We start from the raw sequence: 27,110 nt of genomic DNA, 5'->3' as shown, positions 1-27,110 counted from the left end.
TATTTGTGTGAAAAGTATTATAAACCTTTTACAGTATAGTACTATATAGCCGATTGTGTTACTTGGGTACCTAGGCTAACTTTGTTGGACTTATGAACATGCACTCAGAACGGAACTCGTTCGTATGTGGGGGACTGATTGTATTAGATATCTAAGTGGAAATGCAACTAGGATATGAGAGATGAACTCGAGTTCAGAAGAGAGATCCAGTTTGGAGATATAAATGAGGGGGTTTTCAATCTACTGGTGGTATTTGAAATACTGGGACTGTCTGAGTGATTGTAGACAGAGAACCCTGAGGGACACCAAAGTTACAGCGTGAGGGAGATGAGGAAATAGCAAAGGCCGGTGCTAGACACTACAAGAAGAAGGTATTTCAAGGGGAAGGGAATGATCAACCCTGTCACATGCTGCTAGGAGGTCAGGTAGGAAGATGAGACAAAGGCTGAGACTGGCTCTTGGATTTAGCAATTAGAAGTTTAACGGGGACTTGACACGAGCCAATGGGGAAGCCAGTTTGGAATGGGTTCAAGAGAGTGGGAGGAGAGGAATTGGAGCGGCTGGTAGAGAGGGAATGGGAAATGGGGAGGTAGCTGAAGAAGGAGTGGAATCAAGAGGGTTAAAAATGTCTTTTCTTTCCCCATGAATGGAGAAGTAGCCTGTTTGTGGGTGATGGGCATGATCAAGTACAGGAACAATTTGATGTCTTAAGAGAGTCAAGGGAGAATGGGCATGAGGGGGAGGGAGGGATTGGCCCTAGGTAAGAGCTGGGTAACACTTGTATCCAGGAGACAGGAGGGACGGACTGGGAAGGCAGAGTAGGAGACCACAGATGCAGGTAGAGAAGTAATTGTTGGGGAGAAAAATCAATTACCTAGCAGGATAATGGATGAGTTCTCTCCATTTTCCAAACTCTCCAAAATATGTATTATGACATAGATTTGCAAGATATTAAAGGACACAATCCTTGCTGACATATGGACTTGTGTGAGTAATGCAGTGAGAGCAATTTTAAAGCTTACTCTAGAAGCTACTCTAGGGTCAGAAGTGCCCTCTAGTGGTTCATTTAGACCTTTACTTTTTTTTCTTATTTTCTTGCTCTAGATAGAAGTGCAAAATAACACTATCCACATTTTATTTTTTTAAAAAACAATTACAGTTCACAGTTTAATTTAGAAAAATATCATGCATTGGGTAAAATAAACCCAAACCATCTGCAGTCCAAGCTGGAGTGACTATTAATTAATTATCATTGCTAAGGCTTTCTCTTGTAAATACATCATTCTCTCTGCCATACCGCCGGTATTTATGTACATTCTGCTTCTTGAATGAGTCATTTTATTAAACTCAGAGGAAGGACGACTGGTGGGCCGCTGCTGATCCAAGGCTGAAAAATCTTCTTGATGCTACGAAGAGTATAAACTCCTCATATTTTCCATTCCTTGTTTCACTTGATTTTGTTGTCATTGGGTTTCTTCTGCCTGGTATGTTCTCTCAACCTGGGTGAGTTAACTCATTTCCTCATGATCTTCCAGACTACCTTCAGTCTCCCCTGCTATGCAATCTCACAGTGTGCTGTGCTTCTTTCTCCCTCATGCCATTTCCCTCAACTGCAATAAAACAGTCAATTCTGTAATGATTGTTTAATGTCTGTTTCTTCTGGTAAATCACGAGACCCGTTAGGGCTGAGAATGTGTGTGGCTTGTTCACCACTCTCTCCTCAGCACTTAGTTCAGTGCCCAGCGCATGAACAGACACTATCCTGCAGGAGACTCTTGCCACGCCCCCATTAACATGGTTCAGATCCCACTGTGGAGGAGATTGCATTTCAGAAATAGAATTCTATTTCCTGAATACAATTGGCAATTGCTTTAGGTGTACCAGTAACAGATGTAATAATCTGTTACAAAACTGTTCCAGCTACTCTTTCAGTAGCTCAGTTTAAATTTCTAGCTGGCAAAGCAACGCTTTACAAAGAAGGCAGAATCCTTAGATATGACCCAGACCTTAACAGATCATTTTTTCCTAAATAGAACTAAGGGAAAGACAATAAGATGCCAATGCAGAGGAAATAATAATGAGACTATTTCACGTTGTACAGCCATATCTGTGACCCTAACCGACACAGGCCTACTTATTCCCAGATTTAGAAATATTCTGGCACCTCCAGGACTTAACTCAGCAACGGTATCTCTAAAATGGACAGGGTGATAGTGTTTACCTACCTGAGGCCCTTAGGCCATCCCAGCCTCATCCTTAGACACCGGAGACTGAGAACAGGGGAATGGCGGGCTGTGAAGGATCGCACCACGGTTCCCTGGGTCCTAGACGTGTGGCTTGGAATTTAGTGGGAATAGAGTAAAATGCTCTGAGCAGGAAGTTGGGTTTGTGTCTATCTGGAAAGTCTGTTATTATCTTATCTTCTCCCACCCCCAAAACCCTCACCCCCACTCTAAATAGTTTAACCTCTTGGTGTTATAATAATTTTGGTGCAGTCTTTTTGTTGTGGGCCCTGAAAGAGGTCCTCTTCTATTGCTTGTCCAAAGGTAGCAGGGTTTTCCTAAAATCACTACTTGAACATTTAATGGAGGCATATATGATGATTAACCCCACTCAATAGGAATTTCTTTTATTCAGAACACCTTCAGATTAAACATCAGAATGAATACAAACACACATAAGTATATTTATGGCATGTTCTGTCAAGCTTGCTGGTCCTTCCCTCATGAGGCTCTTCCCCATGTTGTTCACACGGATGGCTCCTTGTCATCCTTCAGGTCTCGGCTTACACGTCACTTACTCAGAGAGGCTTGGCCAGACCACCCAATCTAATTAGTCCCCTCCTCCTTTACTTTCTCTCATAGACCCTGTTATTTTTCTTCATACAATTCATCACAAGTGTTCACAGATTTTTTTGTGTTCGTTCACTTAATTCTGTCAATTCCATTAGGCTGTAAGGTTCTCAAGGCGGGGGGCACCTTGTTTGTTTTGTTCACTTGTGTATTCTTGAGGACTAGCACGGGTGCCTGACATGTAGTAGGTGCTCTATAAAAAAAATTGCTGAATAAATGAGTGAATACTTTCTTGGTTGTTTCACTTACACTTGTCCCATCTACTGAGTTTTAGTTCCTGCTACTGCACTGTAACCCCCAAATTGATAAGAGAGAATTGCAGTGCCACTTCCCTCCATCACTGACTACTGAGATGGCAATTCCTTTGTGGAGAAGCTGCTGGCTTCTCCTGGGCGGTTGTCATGTACCCAAAGGTGCTCAATAATTCTGTTCACAATAGTATGACTGAGGCAATCAGGAGAGCTGTCAGAAATGCCTTTAAAAGTTACCCTCATTGGGTTCTTGGGCACCCGAAACTGTGAACTACTGACATAAGTAAGTGAGAATGAGCAGAATGTTGAAAAGGTGTGTGTGTGGGAAATGAAATTCAGATGTACACGTCCTTCCTTGCGCGCCAGGAAACTGAGCCTCTTGCAGCAGCGCCTCTGCCCAATGGGGGGCGGCAGCATTCCAGCAACTCACTCCCTGAGGTTGTGTAGGCGGCAGGAGCGATTCGCGTTCAAAATCTTTTGACTCTACCCGCTCTCCGTAGCGCCTTAGCCCGCTAGAGTTTCAAGGCGCGTTGTTCTTTGACGAAGCTGAGTCCTATACACCGCCTGCTGCTTTCCAGAGCATGGCTTCTCCGAGTTCCTTCACCTACTGTTGCCCTCCATCTTCCTCCCCTGTCTGGTCAGAGCCGCTGTACAGTCTGAGGCCCGAGCACGCGCGGGAGCGGTTGCAGGACGACTCGGTAGAAACAGTCACGTCCATGGAACAGGTGAGCTGGCTTGACTGGGCGAGGCGCCCGCGCGGGGGCTTCTGGGAGCGGGAGTCTGGTCCTCAGGGCCGCCGGTGTGCGGAACCCACCGGGGAACTACAGCTCCCACAGTGCACCGCGGCGTCCCCCCTCTCTGGGAAGCTCCCGGCGCCCAGGCTTGGGCTGGAGAGTGGAATGCTTGTGGGGCCGGGTTGGGGAGGGGTCGTTGTCAAGGTTGGAGGGAGAGGACAGTACGTGGGTCCCCTCTGCCTTAGGGAGCGGAGAGAATCTTGTTCTGTGCCTGGAGGACTGAAGCAGCCCGGGTGGGTGGGACAGCCCACTCCATTTTGCCAGACATCGGGAGGTTCTCGTATGGATAATGCATTTTCCCCACCCTGCTCATAGTTTTGGGACATAGAGGGGAAAAGAAGTGGCCAGACTGCGGTCATGCCATTCCGTGATGTTTAATTTATGACCCACAGTGCCAGGTTTGACGCCTGCCTCGTGGGGGGACATTTTAGTAGCCATTCAATCATTTGAGCACCAGCAGTGTGTTGGTCACAATGTCGAACTCTGGAAATGCAAAGAAATAAAACAGCCCCTGATCAGGAGCATGGCACAGCCTGGTTGGGGAAGACAGAGAGGAAAACAGCACAGTTTGGGAAGTGCTGTAATAAGAGTGTGAATTTTGTACTACTTGCCATTCACTGAGGCCTTGAAGTAGATGGGACCTATCACTTTGAAACGTGTTTGCAGAATGAGTAGTGAATTATAGTTTTGTTTTTCTTCTTGTTCCTCAATTGGAATTGGTCCCAAGTTAGTTATTATGGAAATGGTTACCCATCTGTCACTAGGAGAAGTGATCAGAATGATTTTTTTTAGCACTAACAAGTAAGCATCAGGCTGCTTACTAAAATAAGATCTCTTAGTAAGATGAATCCCTAGGCTTAATCTTAGAGGGACCTGCTTTGATTTTCATGTCTGAGGTTGGAAGCCTCAATTTTGGCAAAAATTAGTAATGATAACTATTATATTATACATTTATGACTAAAATAACAAAAACAAGGGCTTGAATACACACGTATACACATAGTAGCAGACGGAATATTTTAACTGGAGATTTAAGTTTCATGGGTTTTAGGGTAGAAAGGAAACTTACCTTTTGAATCTAGCTTCCCAGGTTAGTTAGCCCACCAGTGTGTCCTTCTACAGAAATCTTCTGCAAAAAATTGCAAAGAAATCTCCCATCAATGAAAAAGCTACTACAGGATCTTTGCAGTATTCCGAAGTAGTGATGGATTGTTGAGTGGATTCAGGTCAAGCCTTTTTCTTTTCATCTGACCTAAGACTATGGGGTCACCTTTTGCGTAGTTAACTGAATTGACCCAGCAGATAAGGCTATGGATAGATAAAATGCTAGTGGAGAAAAGGGAATCAGAATTTGGTCTAATTTACGGACCAGAACAGAGACTTCCATGGTTAGAGGGGTAAGTCAAAAATGGGAGCATCACCAGGAGCTTTACTGATCTGCTCTTTCTCTTTTGCTTACACTATTTTTTCAGTCACATGCCCTGCTTAGTTCCTATGAGGGAAAAACCAGCACTTATGTTCTAAGTGCTTAGATATAATGAGCGATGCAGAAATGGATGCAACAAGGTACTGGCCTGCAAAAGGGTTGACCAAGGTCTGGGCCAGGTGTGGAAACTAGGTTCTGATATGGAGCACTGGTACTGTAGGATGTCTTTCAGATCTAGGCCCAACTGTGTGGTGGATAGTAAAGCATCTTATACTTCTTTTCCATGTCATTATTCCAGCTCACATTTTAAAAGTCTAGGATAAACAGTTCCAGATCATAGGAAGATAACATAGTATCTCATTCTCGTGGCTTCCTCAATGTTTTAATAATGATTATAGTGTCCATTTATTGGGTTCCATACCCAATAAATGCTCTCCATACATTGTATCATTCAATCCTTACACATTTTACAGATGAGAAGACTGAGTCTTAGAGAAGGACTAGGTTGGTAGGTTAATGATGATATAGTCATAAGAAAAAACAACCTTGCTAGGAGTTGTTTACAGAAGACACTGCTGTTATTCCTTTGGTTCTGACTGAAGATTCCATTTATTCTTAGGGGTTTACTGACAGCCAATTTTGTGCCATTGCCAATAAAAAATGCTTGTCACCTGCTTCCTATCTGATTATCAGGAGCCTATTTATTTGCTTAACAATGATTTGATAATAGGAGTTAAACCTCTGAACAGTGGAAAGAGTCCTTAGCTATGGGTCCTTCTGTTCCATTCATTCATTTTCATTCATCCAACAAATACGTGAGTGCCTTCTTTGTGCCAGGCACTGTTCTAGACACTGGGCATAAGGGAGTGAACAAAAGAGGCCAAGTGGACGCCTTTATGAAACTTTTGTTCTAGGCCAGAGAGGCAGTCAATTAAAAAGGAGAAAAAAATATCTATCTATCCATCTGTCTATCTAATGTTAGAGAGAAGTGCTGTGGAGAAAAATAAAGCAAGATAAGGGAGATAGATGTGCCAGGCATGGGTGGGATAGGAGCAAGGGAGGTTTTTATATAAGGTGGTAAAGGAAACCTCTGCTGATGTAAAGTTTTAGCTGAGAGCTGAAGTAGGTGAGGGGACAAGCCATGTGTGTATCTGGGGGAAAAGCATTCTGGGCAGAGAAGGCAGCAAGTACAAAGGACCTGAAGCAGGGGTGTGCCTGGTGAGCGGAGAGCCACTGAGTAGAGAGGTTAGCAAACAGAACAGGAGATAAGGTTGGATCTCATACTTTCAGATACCCTGATTGAGATGGGAAGCCATTTGGCTGAATAGCTTCCATTTACCTCCCCAGATTCACTCTACCCTTTTCTACCCTGCTCTGTAGATGTGCCCCAGGAGGTGGACCTGCACTGACAGGCAACCTTGCTTTCTGCCTTCTGTTTGCATTTGGCCATGGGGAGTATTGATAGGGGATGAGAGTGAGGTAGAAGGATGAGACTGGCGTATATATTCCCTTCCCGCAGGATTGTGTGGGCTGGAGTGTCTCTAGACTTAAGGTCACATCTCCAATTAGGTGCCTTCTCCGTGGAGCTCTCTGTCTCCCTCTCTACCCCTTCTCTTCACATTTCAGGTCTAGAAGGGGATGAAGTACCCTTGTGTTGCTAGCCCCTGTGTTATGATATGAACTTTCCTCAAATCACCCACTTTGAATGTGCCATCTGTTTCCTACCAGGAGTCAGACTGATCTATGATTGGAGGGTTTTGACACAGTCTGTTGAGCATTTCAGCAGGCTCATTTAGGTCACTGTTGAGAGTAGATTGTGAGGAGGCGAGCGTGGGTGCAGGGAAACCAGTTAGTGGCTGTTGCAGTACTGCAGGTGACACGTGATGGCAGCTTCGCCTCAGGGCTGTGGTAGTAGAGGTAATGAGCAGTGGTGAGATTCTGGGTATCTTTTGAAGGTCTCTGTTGTGACAGGCTGTTTTATTTCTTGACAAGCTGATGAATTTGATGCTCGGAGAACCTTTTATGACTCCAGAAAGCAAGATGTGGTTGTATTATTAGTGATTGTCTTCCTTTTTTGTGCCACCTGCAGTCACCCCATTGCAAATGCTCTGTGATTCAGGCCGGTAGGGTAATACTGGTACAATCTCAGAGGTAGCAGGTTTGCCAACAACAGTTGTTACTGAAGGTACTACTTTTGTTTTCCCTTTAGACTGCCCTTGAACAGGGGCAGAAACATTCTCCATTTGAAATGGCATGATGTCATTAGACAACATTCAGTCAAGTGCCAGTCAACTCTGAGGGGAATCTAGAAGAATTATTTGTCTCAGTCAAAATTCTTTTCTCTTAGAGAGGAAAAAAAAAAAAAAAAAAAGAATATGCCGGAAGCAATCACAGAATGACTCAGCAGAGCATGTAATGAAGTGCTAAATTATGACTGCGTTGCATGAGGATTTCAGGGAGTGGAAGCCGATCTGTCGTGGGGTGAGGCGGTCAGGACGACTTCATGGAGAATGTGGGACTGGGGTTAGGCTGTAAAGGATGGACTTGGGGCGGCAGCCATGCCAGTGGGAGGAGCCGTTACGAGGGAAAGACCTGGTTGGCTGTGGTAGGGAATTAGGTCAGCTGGATGGGTGGGGCTGACCTGGTGATGAATGAGTGCTGGTGGCGGGTTGGGACTGGATGAAGAGCCAGGCTAACGAGCTGGCTGCAAGTGACGGGCATTGCACCACTGCAGATCCTGAAGGAGGGAACATTAGGGATCCAGGAATGAATCCCAAACTCCTGCTGTTGACTTGTTTCAGGTTCTAGTATCTGAAAGATTATTAAACAGAGGTGGAGCAAGTCCCTAAATATAGTCACACTAACTAGATTTTTATGCTTCTGATAGACGGGACCAGAGCCCTGCTTGTTAAGTGGTCAGTAGGCTAGCTATGTGAATCAATTTTATCTTATTGAAATTCAGCATATACCATGTTGCCCAACTGTAAGAAAGTGCAAATATCAAAATTTCCCCATTTTCCCTATTAAAAAGTCCCCTAAAGTGTTTTTTGGTCAACTCGAGAATACACATACTATTAGGTATGTAGGTAAACAAACCAAATGCTTGTTTACAAAATTTGCATTTTAAATTTAGGTACCTATGCCTATTTAAAATCACATACTTTATAAAATCACACTAATTTAGAAATACTGTTCTTTCTCCTCCTCATATTCATAAAACATTTGTCTTCAAACTCTTCACATCCATCTTTGACCTTTGTGTTTTTATCATCACTGGAGCTATACTTTGGATCAGTGAATATGTTTTTGCAGACCACACTTTCAGTTTTTTGAGATACATCCCTTTTAAATATGGGGAAGATATTGAATATTTTATCACAAGTTACAATTATAATTCTTTTACAGTGTGTCCAGTTGGTGCATATCTTTGATCATCGCAACTTAAACACTTTATTAACTTTTAAAGTGATCTTTAAAAGGGTTTACAGTGGCAGTTTGCACATGCAAGTGTGAGTTCATATCCCCAGGAATTAAATCTGTGTTTAATTTGTCTCCTTTCATTGATACCATCAGCTGACTTCTGTAGGCAGCCAACATCAGACCTTGACTGAGGTTGTTTCAGGATGATGTGTCAACCCCAACTCACACTTTGTATTCAAAATAAGGAATTGAAAGAACTCCCCACAGCAAGGGTTACTTTGTAAGGATTTCTTATAAGGTGACTTGTTTTTTCTGAGGGATAATTTTTTTTTAGGAAGAATCCTTTTCTTATAGTTAATCTATTAATGATTCTTTTCCCACATCTTCAGCATTAGCATGAGTCTCAGGCAGCAAATCTGCTTTCTGGAAGGGTCCTCCTCTGGGAGAGAGGGGGAGATGTAGGGAGAAGCGGAGGTCTATGATACGAAAGTTGGTGCATCATGAGATTTGCTTTAGATAGAAGCTGTGAAAGAGAAAATTCCAAATGCATTTGTTGTTTTTTACCACTCAGCTATGAATGGAAATTATTCTGTGCTTCCGATTGGATTTCTAGAAGAATTCCAGGAGCTATCTTTTAAACAGAGCTGTCAAGAATGCAGGCAGATGGTTAGATCTGCATCTATGTTGCCATGGCACCTAAGTCTTGGGGACGTGGGTGCAGTCACTTCATCTCTGACCCCTAGATTCTCACACAATCTCTCCATCGTTGAAAACCACAAAGTAATATACATACTAGTTTATATCATGTACACAGACTATACACACACACACAAATATATATTTATTAGTTTATATTATATAAAGATACATGTGCATATACATCCATATAAATATATAGTAGGGGAGGAAAAAACCTTTTCCTCTACCCAGCTTAGGTTCTCTAGCTGGGGCCCTGTAAATTAGACTGACCAAAGACAGATTAACAAGAGAAAAATAAACAGAAATTTATTAACATGTGCATTGTCGTGTACACATGGGAGCACCTATCGATGAGTCACCCAAAGGGGTAGTTAGAACTTGAGTTTATATGCCATTTTAGGCTAAAACAAAGAAAAGGGTTTGGGGCTTCTGGGTTGGGGAGACAACTTATGTTTCCCCTAAGTCCAGGAAAAGTATGGTAAACAAGAGTTGTTTAGTAAGGTTTGTTATTCGGATTTAAGTCCGTGCCTACTCCATAGATAAGAGTTGTTAGGAGTCCTCCACTTCCTGTTGTGGAGAGGGAGACATCTTTACAAAAGGAAACTTAATGCCCTGTTTTTAGAGCTTTTCCTTCACCTCCTGGTTATCAATGGCCTTTAGCTCAAAATAATCCATATGCCAACGAGGCATATTTTGGGATGGCATATTCTAGGACTCCTCAATATGTATAGTCTTAACTTCAGCAAATGTAAAACCATTCTGTACTTAGCAACACCTAGCCAGTGCCCCGTCAGGAGCAGGGGTAAACTTCTGACAAGCTAGTAGACTTACCTCTGAACTCTTGTGTTCCCCTTTCGCCATATCCTAAGTGATCAAGTGCCTCATGACTGGAAAAGTGAGAGATGTACTGTTAGGACTTAGTTATGTTATAAAGAGGCTTGGGAGGGCAGGCAAGGGTTTTTCTAGGTATGTCTCTACTGGAGAGTTAGAATTGCTGGGTTGTAGGGTCTGTGCCTTTTCAGTGTTATTACCTGCTACCATGTTGCCCTCCATAGTGACTCTAGTAATTTAAGCACTAGTTAGTGGTGTACTGGAGATCTATTTTGTCCACATCCTCTCTAAGACTTGATATTGTTAGTGGTCGGCGGTCTTAATTTGGGAAAAAGAGTATCTTTTACATATGTTCCAAATATCTTCCCTTAGGCTCTTGTTTGCCTTTAACCTTGCTTATATTTATGTTCTTCTTTGTCTTTTTCCTTATAGTTTGGGTTTTTGAAGAAATCTTTCTCTATCCCAAGAATATAAAGATATTCTCCTATATGCTGTTTTAATGACTTGACTCAAGTTTTTCATGTTCAAATTTAATCAACCTGGAATTTATTTATTTATTTTTAGGATGAGAGGTAGGAAGTAATTTTTATACCAGCAACACTTACTGTCCATGTTTTTTCCTTTGATATTGGATTTTCCCATCTCTGCCTTAAACCAAGTTTTCATATATGCATGGGCTTTTAGGAATTCTTTAATGAAAAATGCTGTTAGAGGAGGATTATTGAATATTATAGCATAGTGATGATAAGTACCTGTCCTTTGAATGAGGCAGGTTACTGCTGATAACATAGCCTGTGGATCTGTAGGCCATTGGGAACATTTTTCTAGTGTTTATTTTGGTTTAGGATTTAAACTTAGTTTTCCTTCGTTACTTCTGGAATACCTGATGTTAAAACAAGGTTTTTTTAAGGGAATTGGCAGTGAGGGCAGTGGGTCTCAAACCTGGCTGACCATTAGAATCACCTGGGGAGCTTTTGGTCTTCCCCACCACCCCGGGTTGTACCCTAGACCAGTTAAAACAGAACCTTTGAGGGTGGGACCCAGGCATCAGTATTTTTTAAGCTCCTCAGGTAATTCTAATATGCAGCCAGGGTTGAGAACCCATGGTTCATAAAGGATCTCAGCCTTGATAGAGAGGAATGCCAGCTGGTTAAGGAGACTAGGTCAACTCTGACCTCCCTCTGAATTTTGTACTCAAAGTATTAGGATATTTGTTCAGAGGAATGTTTTACCTTCTCACCTTCATTTATCCTTTGCTAATTAAGAAGAAGAAAAGTGTGGTGAGCAGGTTAAAAAAATCCCAGCAATAATTATAAGTTAAGAAAGTCCTATTTGAAGTCAAACTCAAGCATCAGCCTCTGAGCTGAAATCCAGTGACTGTTACCACTACTAAAAAAAAAAACCTTTGATCTATCAAAATCAGCATGCATCAGAATCCTCTGGAGGACTTGTTAAAAAGAATCCTCTGGGTGGGCCCCATCCCAGTAGTTTCTGATTCTATACATCTATGACCTGAGAGTTTACATTTTTAACAAGATCAGCTTGGTTGCAGGTAAACTACCTCTGAGCTACTTGATCTAATGGTTGCTGTTGCTGGTTTTTTAATCCATTCTCCTATTGATGGACAACTGAGCTGTTGCCAGATTTTGGATATAATGAATAATGCTGCTATAAACATTCTCGTAGAAGTCTTTTTATGATCATGTGTTTTCATGGGTAAAAACCTACATGTGGAATTGTTGGATCACAGGGTAGGTGTATGTTTAGTTTTAAACGAAACTGCTGGCCTTTTCCAGAGTGATCAGACATGTTACACTCTCATCAGCAATGTGTGAGGGCTCTGGTTCCTCTACATCCTTGCCAACATTTGGTGTTTTCCCTCTTTTCAACTTTAGTCATTCTGCTGGTGGGTGTGGAGAGGTATTGTTAAAGAAAAAATTATTCATGACACTTGTTAAAGGAAGACTTTATTCAAGGAGGACTGCTATGATGGGGTTTTGCAGTAGGGGAGAGAGATTGGGCTCAAGTCTGAAAACAGCAAGGAAAGGTGGGAATTTATAGCCAAGGAGCAAGGTGGGGGGATTGGTGGATGGTAAATTAGTAAGAGGAATCATCAAGGGTAGGTGGGGATTCTGGCTAAACTGACTTAAAAGGATTCCTCATGAAGGCAGGCCAAGGTGGTCAGACATCACTGGGGGATGGTGGAGGATGAGGAACCTGATCAGACAGTGGGGATGGGGGATTCTGGCTAAACCAACTTAGCAGGATTCTTGCTAAAAATAGGTGATACGATGATGGACACAGAAGTATAAAAGTCAAGGCCTAGTTGGGAGGAGGATTCAGAGGAGCCTGACGAAAGTTTGGTCAAGGAAAGTCTCTGCTGGTGTCACACTGTAGAGTATTTGCTTTTAAATTGACAGAAACACTCTCTAATTGGTTTAAACATTTATTTAGCTACTATACATATAAATGTACTGATGTGTGTGTGTGCAGATGTATTTGACTTTTCAAAAATCTTTCTTATACCTAGGTAAAGTAGTTGTGATAGAATCTTGGTTCCTCCAACTTTTTATTACAAAAAATGTCAAATATACAGAAAAATTGACAGTATCTCTTTGTCCTCCACCTAATCCCCCCTGCCACCATAACTGTTCAAGGATAAATTTTAAAAGAAGATAAAATCATGACTCACACAAATATAAAGTGAACACATGTCCAAGATTTTATTTGACTCATGGACCCAGTAAGATATTACAACTAGTTCAGACAGGAACTCAACATACCATCTTTACAGTCAGATAGGGATGCTGAAGTAAATTTGCAAATGGATGCAAAACTGGGCAATATTCATAGGGTTACAATTACTTGCATTTTACTAGATACAATTTGTATTTCTCTGGACAGAAATTGTTTGCATTACTATCAGTTTTCTGCAAATTCTACCTCTACAGAATTGTGAGATAGTCTTGTCAAGGACAAAGGTGGAGGGACTTCCCTGGCGGTCCAGTGGTTAAACACTTCTTGCTTCCGCCACAGGGGGCATGGGTTCCATCCCTGGTCAGGGGAACTAAGATCTCACATGCTGTGCAGCTCGGCCCCCCCCCAAAAAAAGGACAAAGGTGGAGATAACCCAGTTGAAACCATGCACCTCAGATTGGGACTCAAACCCAGCCAAAACTCGGATTGGGACTTGAACCCACGAGGCCGGGACTTGAACCCGGCCAAAATCCGGATTGGGACTTGAACCCATGAGGCTGGGACTTGAACCTGGCCAAAACCCACAGTCTTCCAACTGAGATCACACACCTGGTTTCAGAACTTAATGAAGCTCAGGTTCTTGATGTCTCATCGCAGAAAGAATTCATTTAGAGACAAAGTGATAGATAAGAAGTGGACTTATTTAGAGAGAAACACACTCCACAGACAGAGTGTGGGCCATCTCAGAAGGTGAGAAAGGCACCAGGGTAAGGGGTTGTCAGTTTTTATAGGGGTGGGTAATTTCATAGGCTAATGAGTGGGAGGAGTATTTCAGCTATTTCAGGAAGGGGTGGGAATTTCTAGGAATTGGGCCACCGCCCACTTTTTGATCCTTATGGTCGGTCTCAGAACTGTCTTGGTGCCTGTGGGTGTGTCATTTAGCTTCCTGATGTGTTACAATGAGTGTATACTGAGGCTCAAGGTCTAGTGGAAGTTGACTTGTCTGCCATCTTGGACCCATTTGGTTCTAATCAGTTTATGTCATGTCCTCGGGCTATGTCATTCTTTCAAGGGTAGTGCCTTGCCCCCTTCCCTCCTGTTTCATTCCCCCCTCAGAGATTTTATCCCATATTCTTATGGGAAGCAGAAGGGCGATGTTCCGTCTTCTGTAACTGCTTCAGTAGGGGTGTCGACCCTGCCTGACAGGGAGTAAAAATCTCTGGATGCCTGATCTAGGGGCCACAGGGGCAAGACAGCTCCTTGTTCTAAGTCAGTATGGGCTGGAATCCTCGCATAGCCATCATCTTGGTGTGGAACTGTTGTAACTGCTTCCAAGGGCTTTCTATGAATCTCCTTGATGATGAAGCACTTTTTGTAACAGCATCAAAGTACAAAAATATCTGTAAGTGACAAAAGACTTAAAAGACATGGTTAAACATCTGATAACAGTGTAATCGATAAACTTGGTTATAATAACCAGAATTACGAATGATTACATTTAACTTAACATACCAAATAATCCTAGTTAAATATTTCTCTTTAAGATACCTCAGGGGCCCTCTAAAGTACCCCAAAGTTAGCTGGGAATCAAAAGAAACTTAATTAAAATTTGACATTTGGGAAGCTTGTCAAGAAGGTTCAAAACACTTGGTCAAATAAGATCATAGGTCACTGTGAGACAATAATTATTCCTTAACTAAAGTTACAGAAGATCTCAAAAACAAATACAGATCACTTAAAAGGCAAAGAAACTCATACCAAATCCAATCTTGTCCCAGCCCATTCCCAGCAAAATCCATTTACCCAACTAAATTTAATCCAGTCTTAGAAAATCCTGATCATGTATAACTCTTTTCAGTATTCTTCATTCTTCACACCTTCTTTTACTAAAAACACATATCTTACATTTCTTAGAAGTTTTTTTCACATTAAGTTACTTTTCTTGTTGACAAATTTGTAACAGAAGAAGGTCTTAATTGACCTCTAATAAGCCTAGGTACAACAGAAGGATTATACTTGACATTGATCATTGATGACTCTAACATGTCTGTGTTAATCAAACCAACAAGCTTAAGCCACCTTCAATACCAGATATCAGTTTAGTACTGAATATTTTTCAGATGACATGAACCTGAAATGCATTCTGGCCAGATTATTTTCTGTTTCTGAGTATTTATATAAGCACTTAATTTTTTTCCAGCCAATTAAGTAGAGCTCTTTTACGAATTCATTTTTGGCAATATCACACGCCTACAACACACATATAGATACATATGAACACACAAACAAACACAGAGGCCTCATAGTTCCCATTCCAAAATTTCAGTCCTGAGTCAGGTACAACATAAAACCTATCAGTTACAAGGGGTTGGATTCAAATTGGGCTTCTGGCAGATGGAACAAATCAAGGTCACCTATCTAGATGGCTAAACCCTTTTTACTAGTGTTTACAGAAAAGACACTTAGGATTTCTATTTATCCTTGACAAGTCAAGTTATAAATTACTTTACCCTCTTTTTTAAAATTTGCATTTAAAAAGATGGCAGAGGTAAGGGTTCCTGAGAAGACCAGATGGGACACTTGCATCTCAAAGATACGGGCAAGTTCCTCCTAGGATGACTGTTTCCCCTTTGTTTAATACTTATAAGTCTCTTAAGATAAATAGGGAAGGTTTGGGGAGTGGTAAAAGGATTGGTGGGTTTTGGATTATTTTTGGAGCCACACCTCTGGTCCTGTAAAGACTACATTTGTAAAACAAGGACAGTTTTGTTTTCTTTTTCAAAGAATTGGGTGGTTACCTCAATGATATTGAAGGACTGACCTACCCATTCATTTAAATTGGAAAGTTTTACTTTTCCTCGTTTAGCTTAGGGGAGAAGGCCTCTTCCAAAATTCCTATCAGGCTCTGAATATCAGCTATGGTTAGTTTAGTCAGACTAGTGGCCTCCAGTTTTGGTAATCTATTTACAAACATTTTTGAGGATCTTCCCTAGGTTTAAGAAATTTGTACCTTATATTTAGACACTATATAACCCTTTTTACTTAGTAACCACCGGCTGGATACCTTTGGCCAAGCCCAGAACCTCGATATTCCACATTCCAGGGTCTACTAAGTCTTTTATTTTAGCTTCAGATTATCTGTTCCTTTTTGCTTTTTGTTAGAACCATTTGGTGATGAGGGTGGTTCCCTTGCCCCTCAAGAAACAGAGTGGCCCCTAACTTAGTTAATAAATCTCTTCCCATTAAAGGGATGGGACAGTCAGGCACAAACAGGAAGGAATGTAAAAACAGCTGGCCATTGATCTTGCACAAAAGGGGTTCCAGGAAGGTGTGCCCCTGTCTCTTCCCTAACAACCCCATTACGTATTCCTTATGATTGCTAAGGTTTCCAATCCTTTGGGTTAAGACCAAGGTTGCACCAGTGTCTTTAAGAAATTCTGTCAAGTGGCCCACTACATCAATGACCACCCAAGGCTCAACACTAGTTACGTAGATGGTATCTCTAGGCAGAGCCACTTTCGGCCTTGGGCCCCTTCAGTCTTCTGATTGCAAAACCATCAATGGCTGAGGGGCCTCCGTCGCCCTCTGGCATATGGGGCATTCCCTCTTCCAATGCCCTGGCTGTTTGCAAAGGGCACATCAATCACAATCCTCCCTCCAGTCCGTTGTATCCACACAGGGTACACTGGCCTTGTATGGCTACCCATGGGCCTTGTGGTCTGCCAGGGCCAGGTTGGCCCAGAAAAGCCAGCTTCCCCTTTGGTGGTCTCTGAGTAGACAAAGCCATTGCCGTCATTTGAGCCTTTTGCATATTTCTCTGGGTGCGTTCAGCCTTTTCGACCATCTCCCTATTACCGAAAACCAAATAAGCCAGTTGGAACAAATTGTTCATCAGAGTCTGAGGACCAGCAGTTGTCTTCTGAATTTTGCTCCTGATGTCTGGGGCAGACTGGGCTATGAAATGAGTAGCCAAAAGGGCCTGTACCTCGGGGGAGGAGGGATCCACGATCGTTCAGGATCCTTGGCCCTGTAGGGTGGGTCAGTTAAAATGTACTCAGTGTACTTCCTAGAGCTATCCCTCCAAGCTACACATGCCTTAAATTCCTTTTGGGTTCCATTGCCTAGATACAAGGCCATGGAAATTTGAACATAGGGTACTTCACTCAATTTTAAATTTCCTAACTCATATTGTGGCCAAACCTGATTACATAACCTACTAAGTTTTTTCCTTTTCATTCCTGTTGTCCAAATCTTTCCCAGTCCCAGAGTATATGGCCCAGAGAAGTATTGGTTGGGATTGATGCAGCCTGACCCATTTTAGACAAGCCCCTGAGCTATCCACTCTTAGGTCAAAATCCACCGTGCAATTTGGTGAAGCTTTGCACTTATGATTTTAGATGCTATCCCTTCCAGGGTAGTCTCCCAACCAGGTGTTAGTGCCCAAAAAGTTGTCACAAAGAAACAGCATAGAAGACATCCCCAATGGTGTTGACGATGAGCGAGAGTTGGTCTAGCTGTAAGTTGGGAATAAAGGGTCAGCACTTGTAAGGGTCAGAGGGAGGGGAGTAAGAGCAATAAAAAGTACACCTTGGTGGTCACACAGGTTTTCTGGGGTTAACAGAAGGAAGAAAGAAAGAAATAGAGCAGGAATGAACAAGAATGCAAGAATGTAGGAGAAAAACCTCAGAGTCAGGGAGATGAGTATAGAGATTAACAGTTCTGTCCTGGATCTGCCGTTGCATGTACATAAGCAACAGGATTGACCTGCCGGTCAAAAATGAGCAGACATTGGCAGAGCGTCCTCCCCAGTACACCTGGCTCGCAGCATCGCACGGGCCTCTTTAGGACCAAGACCTAACTCTCAACATTCTTACCTTATCACCATCCCTTCGTGGTCGCCAGCTGAAACCATGCACCTCAGATTGGGCCTTGAACCCACGTGGCAGGACTCGAACGCAGCCAAAACCCTGATTGGGACTTGAACCCATGAGGCTGGGACTTGAACCTGGCCAAAACCCACAATTTTCCAACTGAGATCACACACCTGGTTTTAGGACTTAATGAAGCTCAGGTTCTTGATGTCTCATCGCAGAAAGAATTCAGTGAGAGACAAAGTGATAGGTAAGAAGTGGATTTAGGGACTTCCCTGGTGGCACAGTGGTTAAGAATGCGCCTGCCAATGTAGGAGACATGGGTTGGAGCCCTGGTCCGCGAAGATCCCATATGCCATGGAGCAACTAAGCCTGTGCGCCACAACTACTGAGCCTGTGCTCTAGAGCCAGCGAGCCACAGCTACTGAGCCCACGTGCCACAACTACTGCAGCCCGCGGTGCCTAGAGCCTGTGCTCCGCGACAAAGAGAAGCCACCGCAATGAGAAGCCTGCACACTGCAACAAAGAGTAGCCCCTGCTTACCACAACTAGAGAAAGCCCCGGGCACAGCAACGAAGACCCAAGGCAGCCAAAAAATAATAAATAAATAAATAAATAAATAAATCTATTAAAAAAATAAAGAAGTGAATTTATTTAGAGAGAAACACACTCTACAGACAGAGTGTGGGCCATCTCAGAAGGTGAGAAAGGCACCAGGGTATGGGGTTCATTTTTTATAGGGGTGGGTAATTTCGTAGGCTAATGAGTGGGAGAAGTATTTCAGCTATTTTGGAAAGGGGCGGGGATTTCCAGGAATTGGGCCACCGCCACCTTTTGATCCTTATGGTTGGTCTTGGAACTGTCTTGGTGCCTGTGGGTGTGTCATTTAGCTTGCAGATGTGTTACAGCGAGTGTATACTGAGGCTCAAGGTCTAGTGGAAGTTGACTTGTCTGCCATCTTGGACCCATTTGGTTCTAATCAGTTTATGTCATGTCCTCGGGCTATGGCATTCATTCAAGGGTAGTGCCTTGCCCCCTTCCCTCCTGTTTCACAATGATGGACACAACTTTTCCTTTGGGGGTGTGTGTGTGTATACACACATGTATATATGTATATGACTGTTTTTTTTTCCCCCGAATCTTTGAAAGTAAGATGAAGATATTATGACACTTTACCCCTGAATAAAAAAGTATGCATCTCTTAAGAATAATGTTCTTCTACATAAGAGCAATAATATCACACCTGAGAAAATTAAAAGTAATTCTATAATATCATCTAATATCCAATTTATTTTTATTTTTTATGTTTTATTTATTTATTTTTTGTTTTGTTTTTTTTTTTTGGCAAAGCCATGTGGCTTGTGAGATCTTAGTTCCCCGACCAGGGATTGAACTCTGGCCCTCGGCAGTGAAAGCACGGAGTCCTAACCACTGGACCACCAGGGAATTCCCTCCAATTTATTTTTAAATTTCCCCAATTGTCTCAAGATTCTTTTTATATCTTTTTGGTGTGTGTTTTGAATCAGGAGCCAATCAAGGTTCCTTTATTTCAGGCTGTTTAAAATTTTTGAAGAGCTAATCCCTTGGGACTGAGTTTTTTGGTGACTAGTCCTGATGGCATTTCTTATAACATTTCATGTAGCAATGTTTCTGAAACCAAACAGATGCTTTAGGATGTCATCCTCCTCCCAAGAGAGCCATATCACTTTCATTAACATGGTCACAAACTGTGTGCTTTGTGCCCAAGGGAAATGAACCTATGGGCTTTTTGCTGTTTATGCAAGAGAAAATTATCTGCTATTGTAGGGCTGTTAATAACCCTTTGTATTGTACTCAGTTGGTAGCTGCCTTGACTGTGGGAGCTCTCCTGCAGAAAAGAGAAATTAACTAAAATAGAATAGTCCCTTCCTTTGGGATGGAAAGGAAACATGGAAATTCAAGATAAAATGAAAGGCCAGAGAAAGCAGACATGCTTTAGTATCCCTATGTTGAAGCCAATCCCTCCCTCCTTCCTTCCTTCCTTCCTTCCTTCCTTCCTTCCTTCCTTCCTTCCTCCCTCCCTTCCTTTCTTCCTTCCTTCCCTCCCTCCCCCCCTCCCTTCCTAATTCTGATTTGAGAGCTGTGTAGTGTTAGAGTTCTTCATGACTTAGGTAACTTTGTTTTTTAATAGTTACCCTCAGTTCTCCTGTAGTTAAAGTGAGAATTTCGATAAAATTTTAAAAAAGAATTTAATTATAGATCTTGCTTCATAGACATTATGCAGTTGTTGTGACTGCTTCTCTTAATTCTGTCCCAAAGGCTAAATTTCTAATTCTACTAATGTTTTGGAGGTCCCCAAGACCACTCCTAGGTTCACTGATTCACTACTAGTGTTACCTGAAAACTGGTTTGCCTCTTGGTGGGTGTTGAGCCAAAAGACACAACCGAGCCAAGGATCGGGAGAAGGAAGGATTTATTACTTGCAGCAAGTAAGGAGAACACCGGGGATCTTTCCCAAAGCAGTGTCTCTCCCAACAGCAAAATTGGGGAAGTTTTAAGCTAAGAGTACATGCATATTCATGATGGGGCTTGGGTGGTCAACAGAGTCCAAGCTTTAGTTGATTGAAGTCAGAAGTTCAGAAAAGGTCAACATCATCAGCCCTTAGGTTCCAGTACATCTGGTGGTTGAGGCTTCAGGCTACTCTTTACCACTGAAAGAGAACTGGGAGTCTTTATAACTAATATATTATCTTTGCTATTGTTATTTCTCTTGCCTGATAACAGTCAGCGTCTGCATTCTTTCTTCTCTTAAGATCATTGATTTCTAAGACCTATTCAAGGGCAAGCATTGTGGCCAGGCTTAGATCCCAGAATGGCTTAGGCCAAAATGGCCTCTCTTATGTCAGGAAAGCCATGTCTGGTTTTCTTTCTCCGGGGACCCTCTACCTTATCTGCTTACACAAAGATTCAGAGAACTCAGCATATAGCTGTACTCATGGTTATGATTTATTACAACAACAGGCTACAGAACAAAATCAGCCAAGGGAAAAGGCTCATGGGGTGAAGTCTGCAGGAAACGAGGCACAAGCTTCCAAGAATCCTCTCCCAGTGGAGTCACAGAGGACGTGTTGAATTTCTCCAGCATTGAATTGTGACCACACATGCAGAGCTACCAGGGAAGCTCATTAGAGACTTGGTGCTCATGGTTTTTACTGGGGCTGGTCACATAGGCACCCTCTTTCTAGCGTAATTCCAGACTCCCAGAAGGAAAATAGCTGTTCACCATAAACGACGTTGTTTATACAGTTTAGGCTCAGTGAGCCTCTCTTATCAGTCCTGGGAATGGTGAGAGCCCTCCCGAGATCCAGGCTCCCAGACTCCAGCCAGGGTCTACCTTTCAAGTAGGCCTTTCTAAGGATAGTAGTCTCAGGCCTGCTGTGTTAACTCGTTTGTATACAACTAGCTTTCTTCCTTTCCTTCCGCTATGCAAATCAGAACATTCAAAGAATGCTTACATCTTCCCAGTGACAAAATTACTACGATTTATATCACACTAGCAGACTGTATGTGGAGAAGGAGAGGCAAAAAAGGATGTTGCATATTTTGGGGATTACTTTCATTTTCTTATCCTCAGATGACTATTTTTTAATTTCTATATTAATCCATTACTATTTGTCAAAAAAATTACAGGCATATTGCTAGTATTATTTTAAAAGTTGTACTCTAAAAATCATACTTTGTGCTCTGAAGTGATCTTTTTCTATTAAAAAATACACTAGTTCCTAAAAACAACCCACAGAATGGGAATATGACAAGGAACTTGTATCTACTGATAGAATATATAAGGACTTACTACAATTCATTAATAAAAAGACAACCCAATTTAAAAAATGAACAAAGATCTGAATAGACATTTCTCCAAAGAATATCTACAAATGGCCAATAAGCCTGTAAAAAGATGCTCAACATAATTAGTCATCAGGGAAAGGCAATCAAAACTATAGTGAGGGCTTCCCTGGTGGCGCAGTGGTTAAGAATCCACCTGCCAATGCAGGGGACACGGGTTCGAGCCCTGGTCCGGGAAAATCCCACATGCCACGGAGCAGCTAAACCTGTGTACCACAACTACTGAGCCTGCACTCTAGAGCCCACGAGCCACAACTACTGAGCCCATGTGCTGCAACTACTGAAGCCTGCGCGCCTAGAGCCCGTGTTCCGCAACGAGAAGCCACCACAGTGAGAAGCCCGTGCACCGCAACGAAGAGTAGCCCCCACTCGCCGCAACTAGGGAGAAGCCCATGCGCAGCAATGAAGACCCAACGCAGCCAAAAATAAATAAATAAAATAAATAAATTTAGTTAAAAAAAAACAACTGGGCTTCCCTGATGGCGCAGTGGTTTAGAATCTGCCTGCTAATGCAGGGGACACGGGTTCGAGCCCTGGTCTGGGAAGATCCCACATGCCACGGAGCAACTAGGCCCGTGAGCCACAACTACTGAGCCTGCGCGTCTGGAGCCTGTGCTCCGCAACAAGAGAGGCCGCGATAGTGAAGAGGCCCGCGCACTGCGATGAAGAGTGGCCCCCGCTTGCCGCAACTAGAGGAAGCCCTCGCACAGAAATGAAGACCAAACACAGCCAAACATAAATATAATAAATAAATAAATAAAAGATTACTATTAAAAAAAAAAAGGGAAGGAAGAGAATCCTAGTGATTGGAAAAAAAAAAGCTTAAAAAAAAGACATATCAGTTTAAAAAAAAAACAAACTTGTGAGATACTACTTGACACAGACTAGGATGGCTATGATCAGAAACATAGATAATAATGTGTTGCTGAGGATGTGAAGAAATTGGAGCTCTCATATACTGCTGATGGGAATATAAAATGGTACAAGTGCTCTGGAAAACATCTGGCAGTTCCTCAAATGATTAAACATAAAGTTATCATAATGATCCAGCAGTTCCACTCCTAGCGATGCCAAAAACTCGACCTCTGTGTACTGGGGCTGAATCGAATCTTGGAGATAGAGTTTCGGGTGAAGTAGAAAAGAATAGCTTTACTGCTTTGACAGGCAAAGGGGGACACAGCAGGCTCCTGCCCAGAAAAACTGTGTGTCCAAACCTGGTAGGCAAATCTTTTTATTTAATGATCTTCCTGACATATGTTTCTCGTTTTTTTTTTTTTTTTTTCTCATCCCTTTCAACGTATAGCCAAGGAAGGCACGACTGAAAAATGCAGTCTGTGTTTCATTTAAGCTGGTGCTTTGTATTAGTCCCACATCAATCTGGCATGGAGAAAGCATCGTGAGGGGTCTGGGAGAACTTTCTTACTTCTTCTGAGTCGAATTCTCACAGTGACTTCGGTCTGTTTTTTGAAGTATTATAAATTCTTGGCCAGATAATCCCTGAAACTCATGTTCAAAGGCAAATACCAAAGCATATCCTAAAACCAAATATAAATGAATTTTAGACGGGCTGCCATTTTAGCTGATTCACATCACTGCTCCCCTCATCGTGATTCTTGCACACTTGCCAAAGGGACTGGAAGCTCTAACTCAGGTGTTTCAGAAACAAATAATGCATTTTTTATATTTCCCAGAGAGGACATTATTATATATCTTGAAATCTCAGCAAGGACTTGCCTCACCACAAAGCAGGGATGGCCGTGAAGGTGAAACCCTGTATCCCATTGACCAGCCCCCTCCTGCACTGCTGTACCCCTTCCTTACAGAAGCTGTGCTGTGTGACCACATCATGGTGTGATCTTCAGAGGAGACAGGTCATCTCATTCCTTTTGTGACCTGACTTTCCGAGATCCTTTGTCTTATGGGACTGTGGAGTCCGGTCTGTGACACGGGTCCAGTGACCAGATGTGCTATGTCTTTGGTGTTTCCATGATTGATGTTCTTGTAAATCCCTTTGGGGATTTTAATACTGTTCAATCTATATTTAAACCATTAAATTTGACAATAAGAAGTAGGACCCTTGGCAGAAATTAGTTACATATTTGAGAATGGCCAGTTACCAAACACCTAAACAACTTCATAGGGCAGGCAAGAACAGGTCTTTCAAGCAAAAGGGGTCCATCTTCACCTGCTCCCTGAGTAACTGGTGCCAGGGTGCCAAACTCCAGAATCGCCATTAGTTTGCATATCATGGATTAGTTTACTGGAGAAGTCGGTTGTGATGCTAATGTGGTACAGGGCATTCTTTTTCTCTCTGTCCTTGTCCCAAGCCTGTCATCCTGCAGAGCCCCTGAATGCAGTCTTGTTATGCTGTGAGGTACAAAGTCACACCAAGGAACTCTAGCCAGTAGGCATTTGTGGCAATAGGAACATACAGTTGATAAAGTTCTCATCTGTATTTGTTTTCTCTCTCCCATCTTCTGCATCCTTACCAGGCAAAAGTAGAAGAAAAGATCCAAGAGGTCTTCAGTTCTTACAAGTTCAACCACCTTGTACCAAGGTAAGCTGTGGTTAAGTGTTTGAGGGGACCCGGGAAACACCATCTCCCATGGGAGCCTTTCTTCTTTCCTCCTTGAGCTTGTCAAACCTCAGGGGATGAGTCCGCTGTGAGGCTGGTGTTCCCTGACCTTGTGGCTCCCTGGAGACGCTCCTGACCCCAGCTCCTGCCACTATTAGAATACTGTCTAGAGGAGCTGCTCACTTGAACTGAGCCATCAGGTGTTACATGGGGATGCCCTCAGGGCCTGAACTCTGAGCTCTGAAGGTGGAGAGACGAAGTTCATGACTTTGAAGCTTAGTTCTGACCTGCTGCGCTGGTGTTCAGAACTCTCAAGGTTTTCATATAACACTTTGAAACAGACGTAGAGTCCAGGGGGATGGCAAAGGATGGATTCCTTTGATGTATATTACAACTTGACTGGGAAAATGTGAGAAGTTTGAGCTTCTCCCAGCCTGGCCCTTACTGGTGATTGTGCAGCAGATTCCCAAGGGCGACATTTCAAGTGAGAAATAAAATGCCTTTTGTTTTCCTTGGTGCTTAGTAAGTTGAAGTCTTCTGAGCTCTTTGATGTCAGAAATTCCAAAAGGAGGATTATAAGCAGAAACTTATTAATTTGAACTTTCATTTTCTCTTTTTTTCCCCCAATTTTATAATGTATCACACTAGAATTTCATGAGTTATTTCATTTATTAGCATTTCTCTTCTAATCACAGATTGCTTCTCTGAAACTGTCCTGTGTTATATTTCCTGATCAGTAGTCCAAATTGTATTTGGTCATTGTTTTATCTTAATGTTATAGCACTTTTCCTTGATGGTCTCTGGACGTAGTCTAGTTGGGCTGCTGGCTGATTCTCTCTGGATGGGAAGCTGAAGGGTCTGAGGTCCAGCCTGACCTCCTTTATCATGTCTCCCAATTTCCTGAGGCCTCCTAACACACTAACTCCTGGCAAGTCAGTCTCTGGGTACTTCTGCTTACTGGAGCATTACAGATACTTCTAGCCTGAGTTAACTTTGTGTCTTTTTTTTGCCACCATTCCATTTTGCCCTTATTTCCATGAGAAGAAATTTAGTTAAAATATTCTGATTAGCCAAGGCAGAAAACAGTTGGAAAAATGGAAAGACAGGTGGAAAAGTCCTCTTCATCTTTCTTCCCTGGAAAAGAAAAGGAAAGCATCAACTAACCAGAGGAGTCTTCTTCCAAACTGCTAACCTAAATCTCTACTTTAACCCATAGCCCAGACCTCAATAAATGAATTATTGCTCTTGTCGTGAGCCACAGTTGGAGCTTAGCAAATGACACCATTTGTGTAAACAGCTTGGGGAGAAGGAGCTCTCTGCCCGGTATAGGCTGTTTCCCCAGAGGTGGTAGGACTTGGTGATGGTGAGGGGCATGGTGGCTTCAGGAGGGGTTTGTGGTTAGAGTTGCATCTCGATGACTCGCCTGATTGTGTTCTGAGTCACTGTGCCCTGTCTCCAGCTCTGGACACATATGCTCTGTATTTCCAAAGGGACCTTTGGTCATTTGACATTCCTTTTTCACCCACCATCAGAATAGAGCCCTTGGACTTTTCCTTTTATTCTTACTGAGATGGGAGGGAGAATGGGAGGTTATAATCTGGGAAGAAGCTGTGTTTTGGGAGTGGTGGTAGAGGACAGTAAAGGAGTAAAATCCCCTGATTCATAGGTCTTAGGTCAGGTGTGGGTGGAAAACAAAAATATTTCTGTTGGGTTTGGATCCTTTGTGGAAATAGAATATACCAGGGCTCTGGGTTTATGTCAGGAATCTGACATTTCCCATTTTGTCATTGTTGCCTATGAAAATGAGTGTTTTAAAGGATGCTAATTAGCATCTTATGTCACAGCATGCTAATTAATATTAGAGATATTACACACTGTGGCCACATGGCTGAGAATGTAAATCAACTTATCAATATAAGGCTGGAGCCAAACATCTTCACCATAGAATGAGCTTCTGGGGTTCAAGAATAAATATGAAAATTTATCAGCATTTTAAATTACTATCACAATTACAATATTTAACATTTTAGTAGTCAAATTTTAAAAATCTAGTATTATATGGCAGGGACAAAACTTCCTTGTTAGCTAAAGTGAATATTCAGATAGAGCAATTAATCTAGGTGACATGGCTTGTTTGTGTTTCTGAGGTCATGCTGCTGATGAGATGTGGCAGAATCACACACACCCCCAGGATCACTGACCATGCCCAGGTCCAGGGATGCCAGGAATGGTGCTGAGCGAGGCATCCATCTATTCAGCCTTTCAGAGCCACCGCCAAATAGAAGATTGGGCTGAAATTCAAGGCTGAAGCTGAATGTTGTTACATTCTACAGTTTATTCCCCATCCCAGAAATGATTTTCCTCACTCTCAGACTGTGAAACATGCATTCTCTCCTGGAGTGAGGTGGTCTCTCCCAAGGAGCTTTTGGACCATGCTTTGAACAGTTTTGTTTATCAGTATCCTGCTTTCCCATAAAAGTTAATTTCTCTTTCCCCATGGTTAGTCATTCTGACAGTTTCACATGCTTATGAATTTACCCTTTTCCATGTATTATATTAGCTTTAGTAAGACACCTGAAATGCATAAACCACACACACACACACACACACACACACACACACACACACACACACACACTCAAATAAAATGTTTAAATTGTTGGGGAGTTCCCTGGTGACCTAGTGGTTAGGATTCCAGGCTTTCGCTGCCGTAACCCAGGTTCGGTCCCTGGTCTGGGAACTGAGATCCCTCAAGCTGTGCAGCGTGGCCAAAAAACAAACAAACAAAACATTGTTTTTTTCTTGGGAA

The 27,110-nt window shown here is 42.5% G+C and overlaps 1 protein-coding gene across 4 annotated transcripts in view; it reads left to right on the top strand.

Annotated features, from left to right (window-relative positions):
• LOC309626128 (protein farnesyltransferase subunit beta) overlaps positions 1-27,110 on the top strand; it is a 77,532-nt gene continuing 50,422 nt past the window's right edge. The window contains exons 1-2 of one of the 4 annotated variants that reach the window (XM_082386606.1): positions 1-3,828; positions 24,219-24,283. In XM_082386606.1, coding sequence (XP_082242732.1) covers positions 3,685-3,828; positions 24,219-24,283 — 209 coding nt within the window. In that variant the 5' untranslated portion in view covers positions 1-3,684. The remainder of the gene's footprint in view (positions 3,829-24,218; positions 24,284-27,110) is intronic. The other 3 variants (XM_082386607.1, XM_082386608.1, XM_082386609.1) reach the window with 3 other exon arrangements.

Source organism: Balaenoptera borealis (assembly GCF_965194805.1).
Source record: "Balaenoptera borealis genome assembly, chromosome: 3".
Taxonomy (NCBI): domain Eukaryota; kingdom Metazoa; phylum Chordata; class Mammalia; order Artiodactyla; family Balaenopteridae; genus Balaenoptera; species Balaenoptera borealis.
The sequence above is the reverse complement of the archived record's forward strand: the minus strand, read 5'-3'. Positions and strand labels throughout refer to the sequence as shown.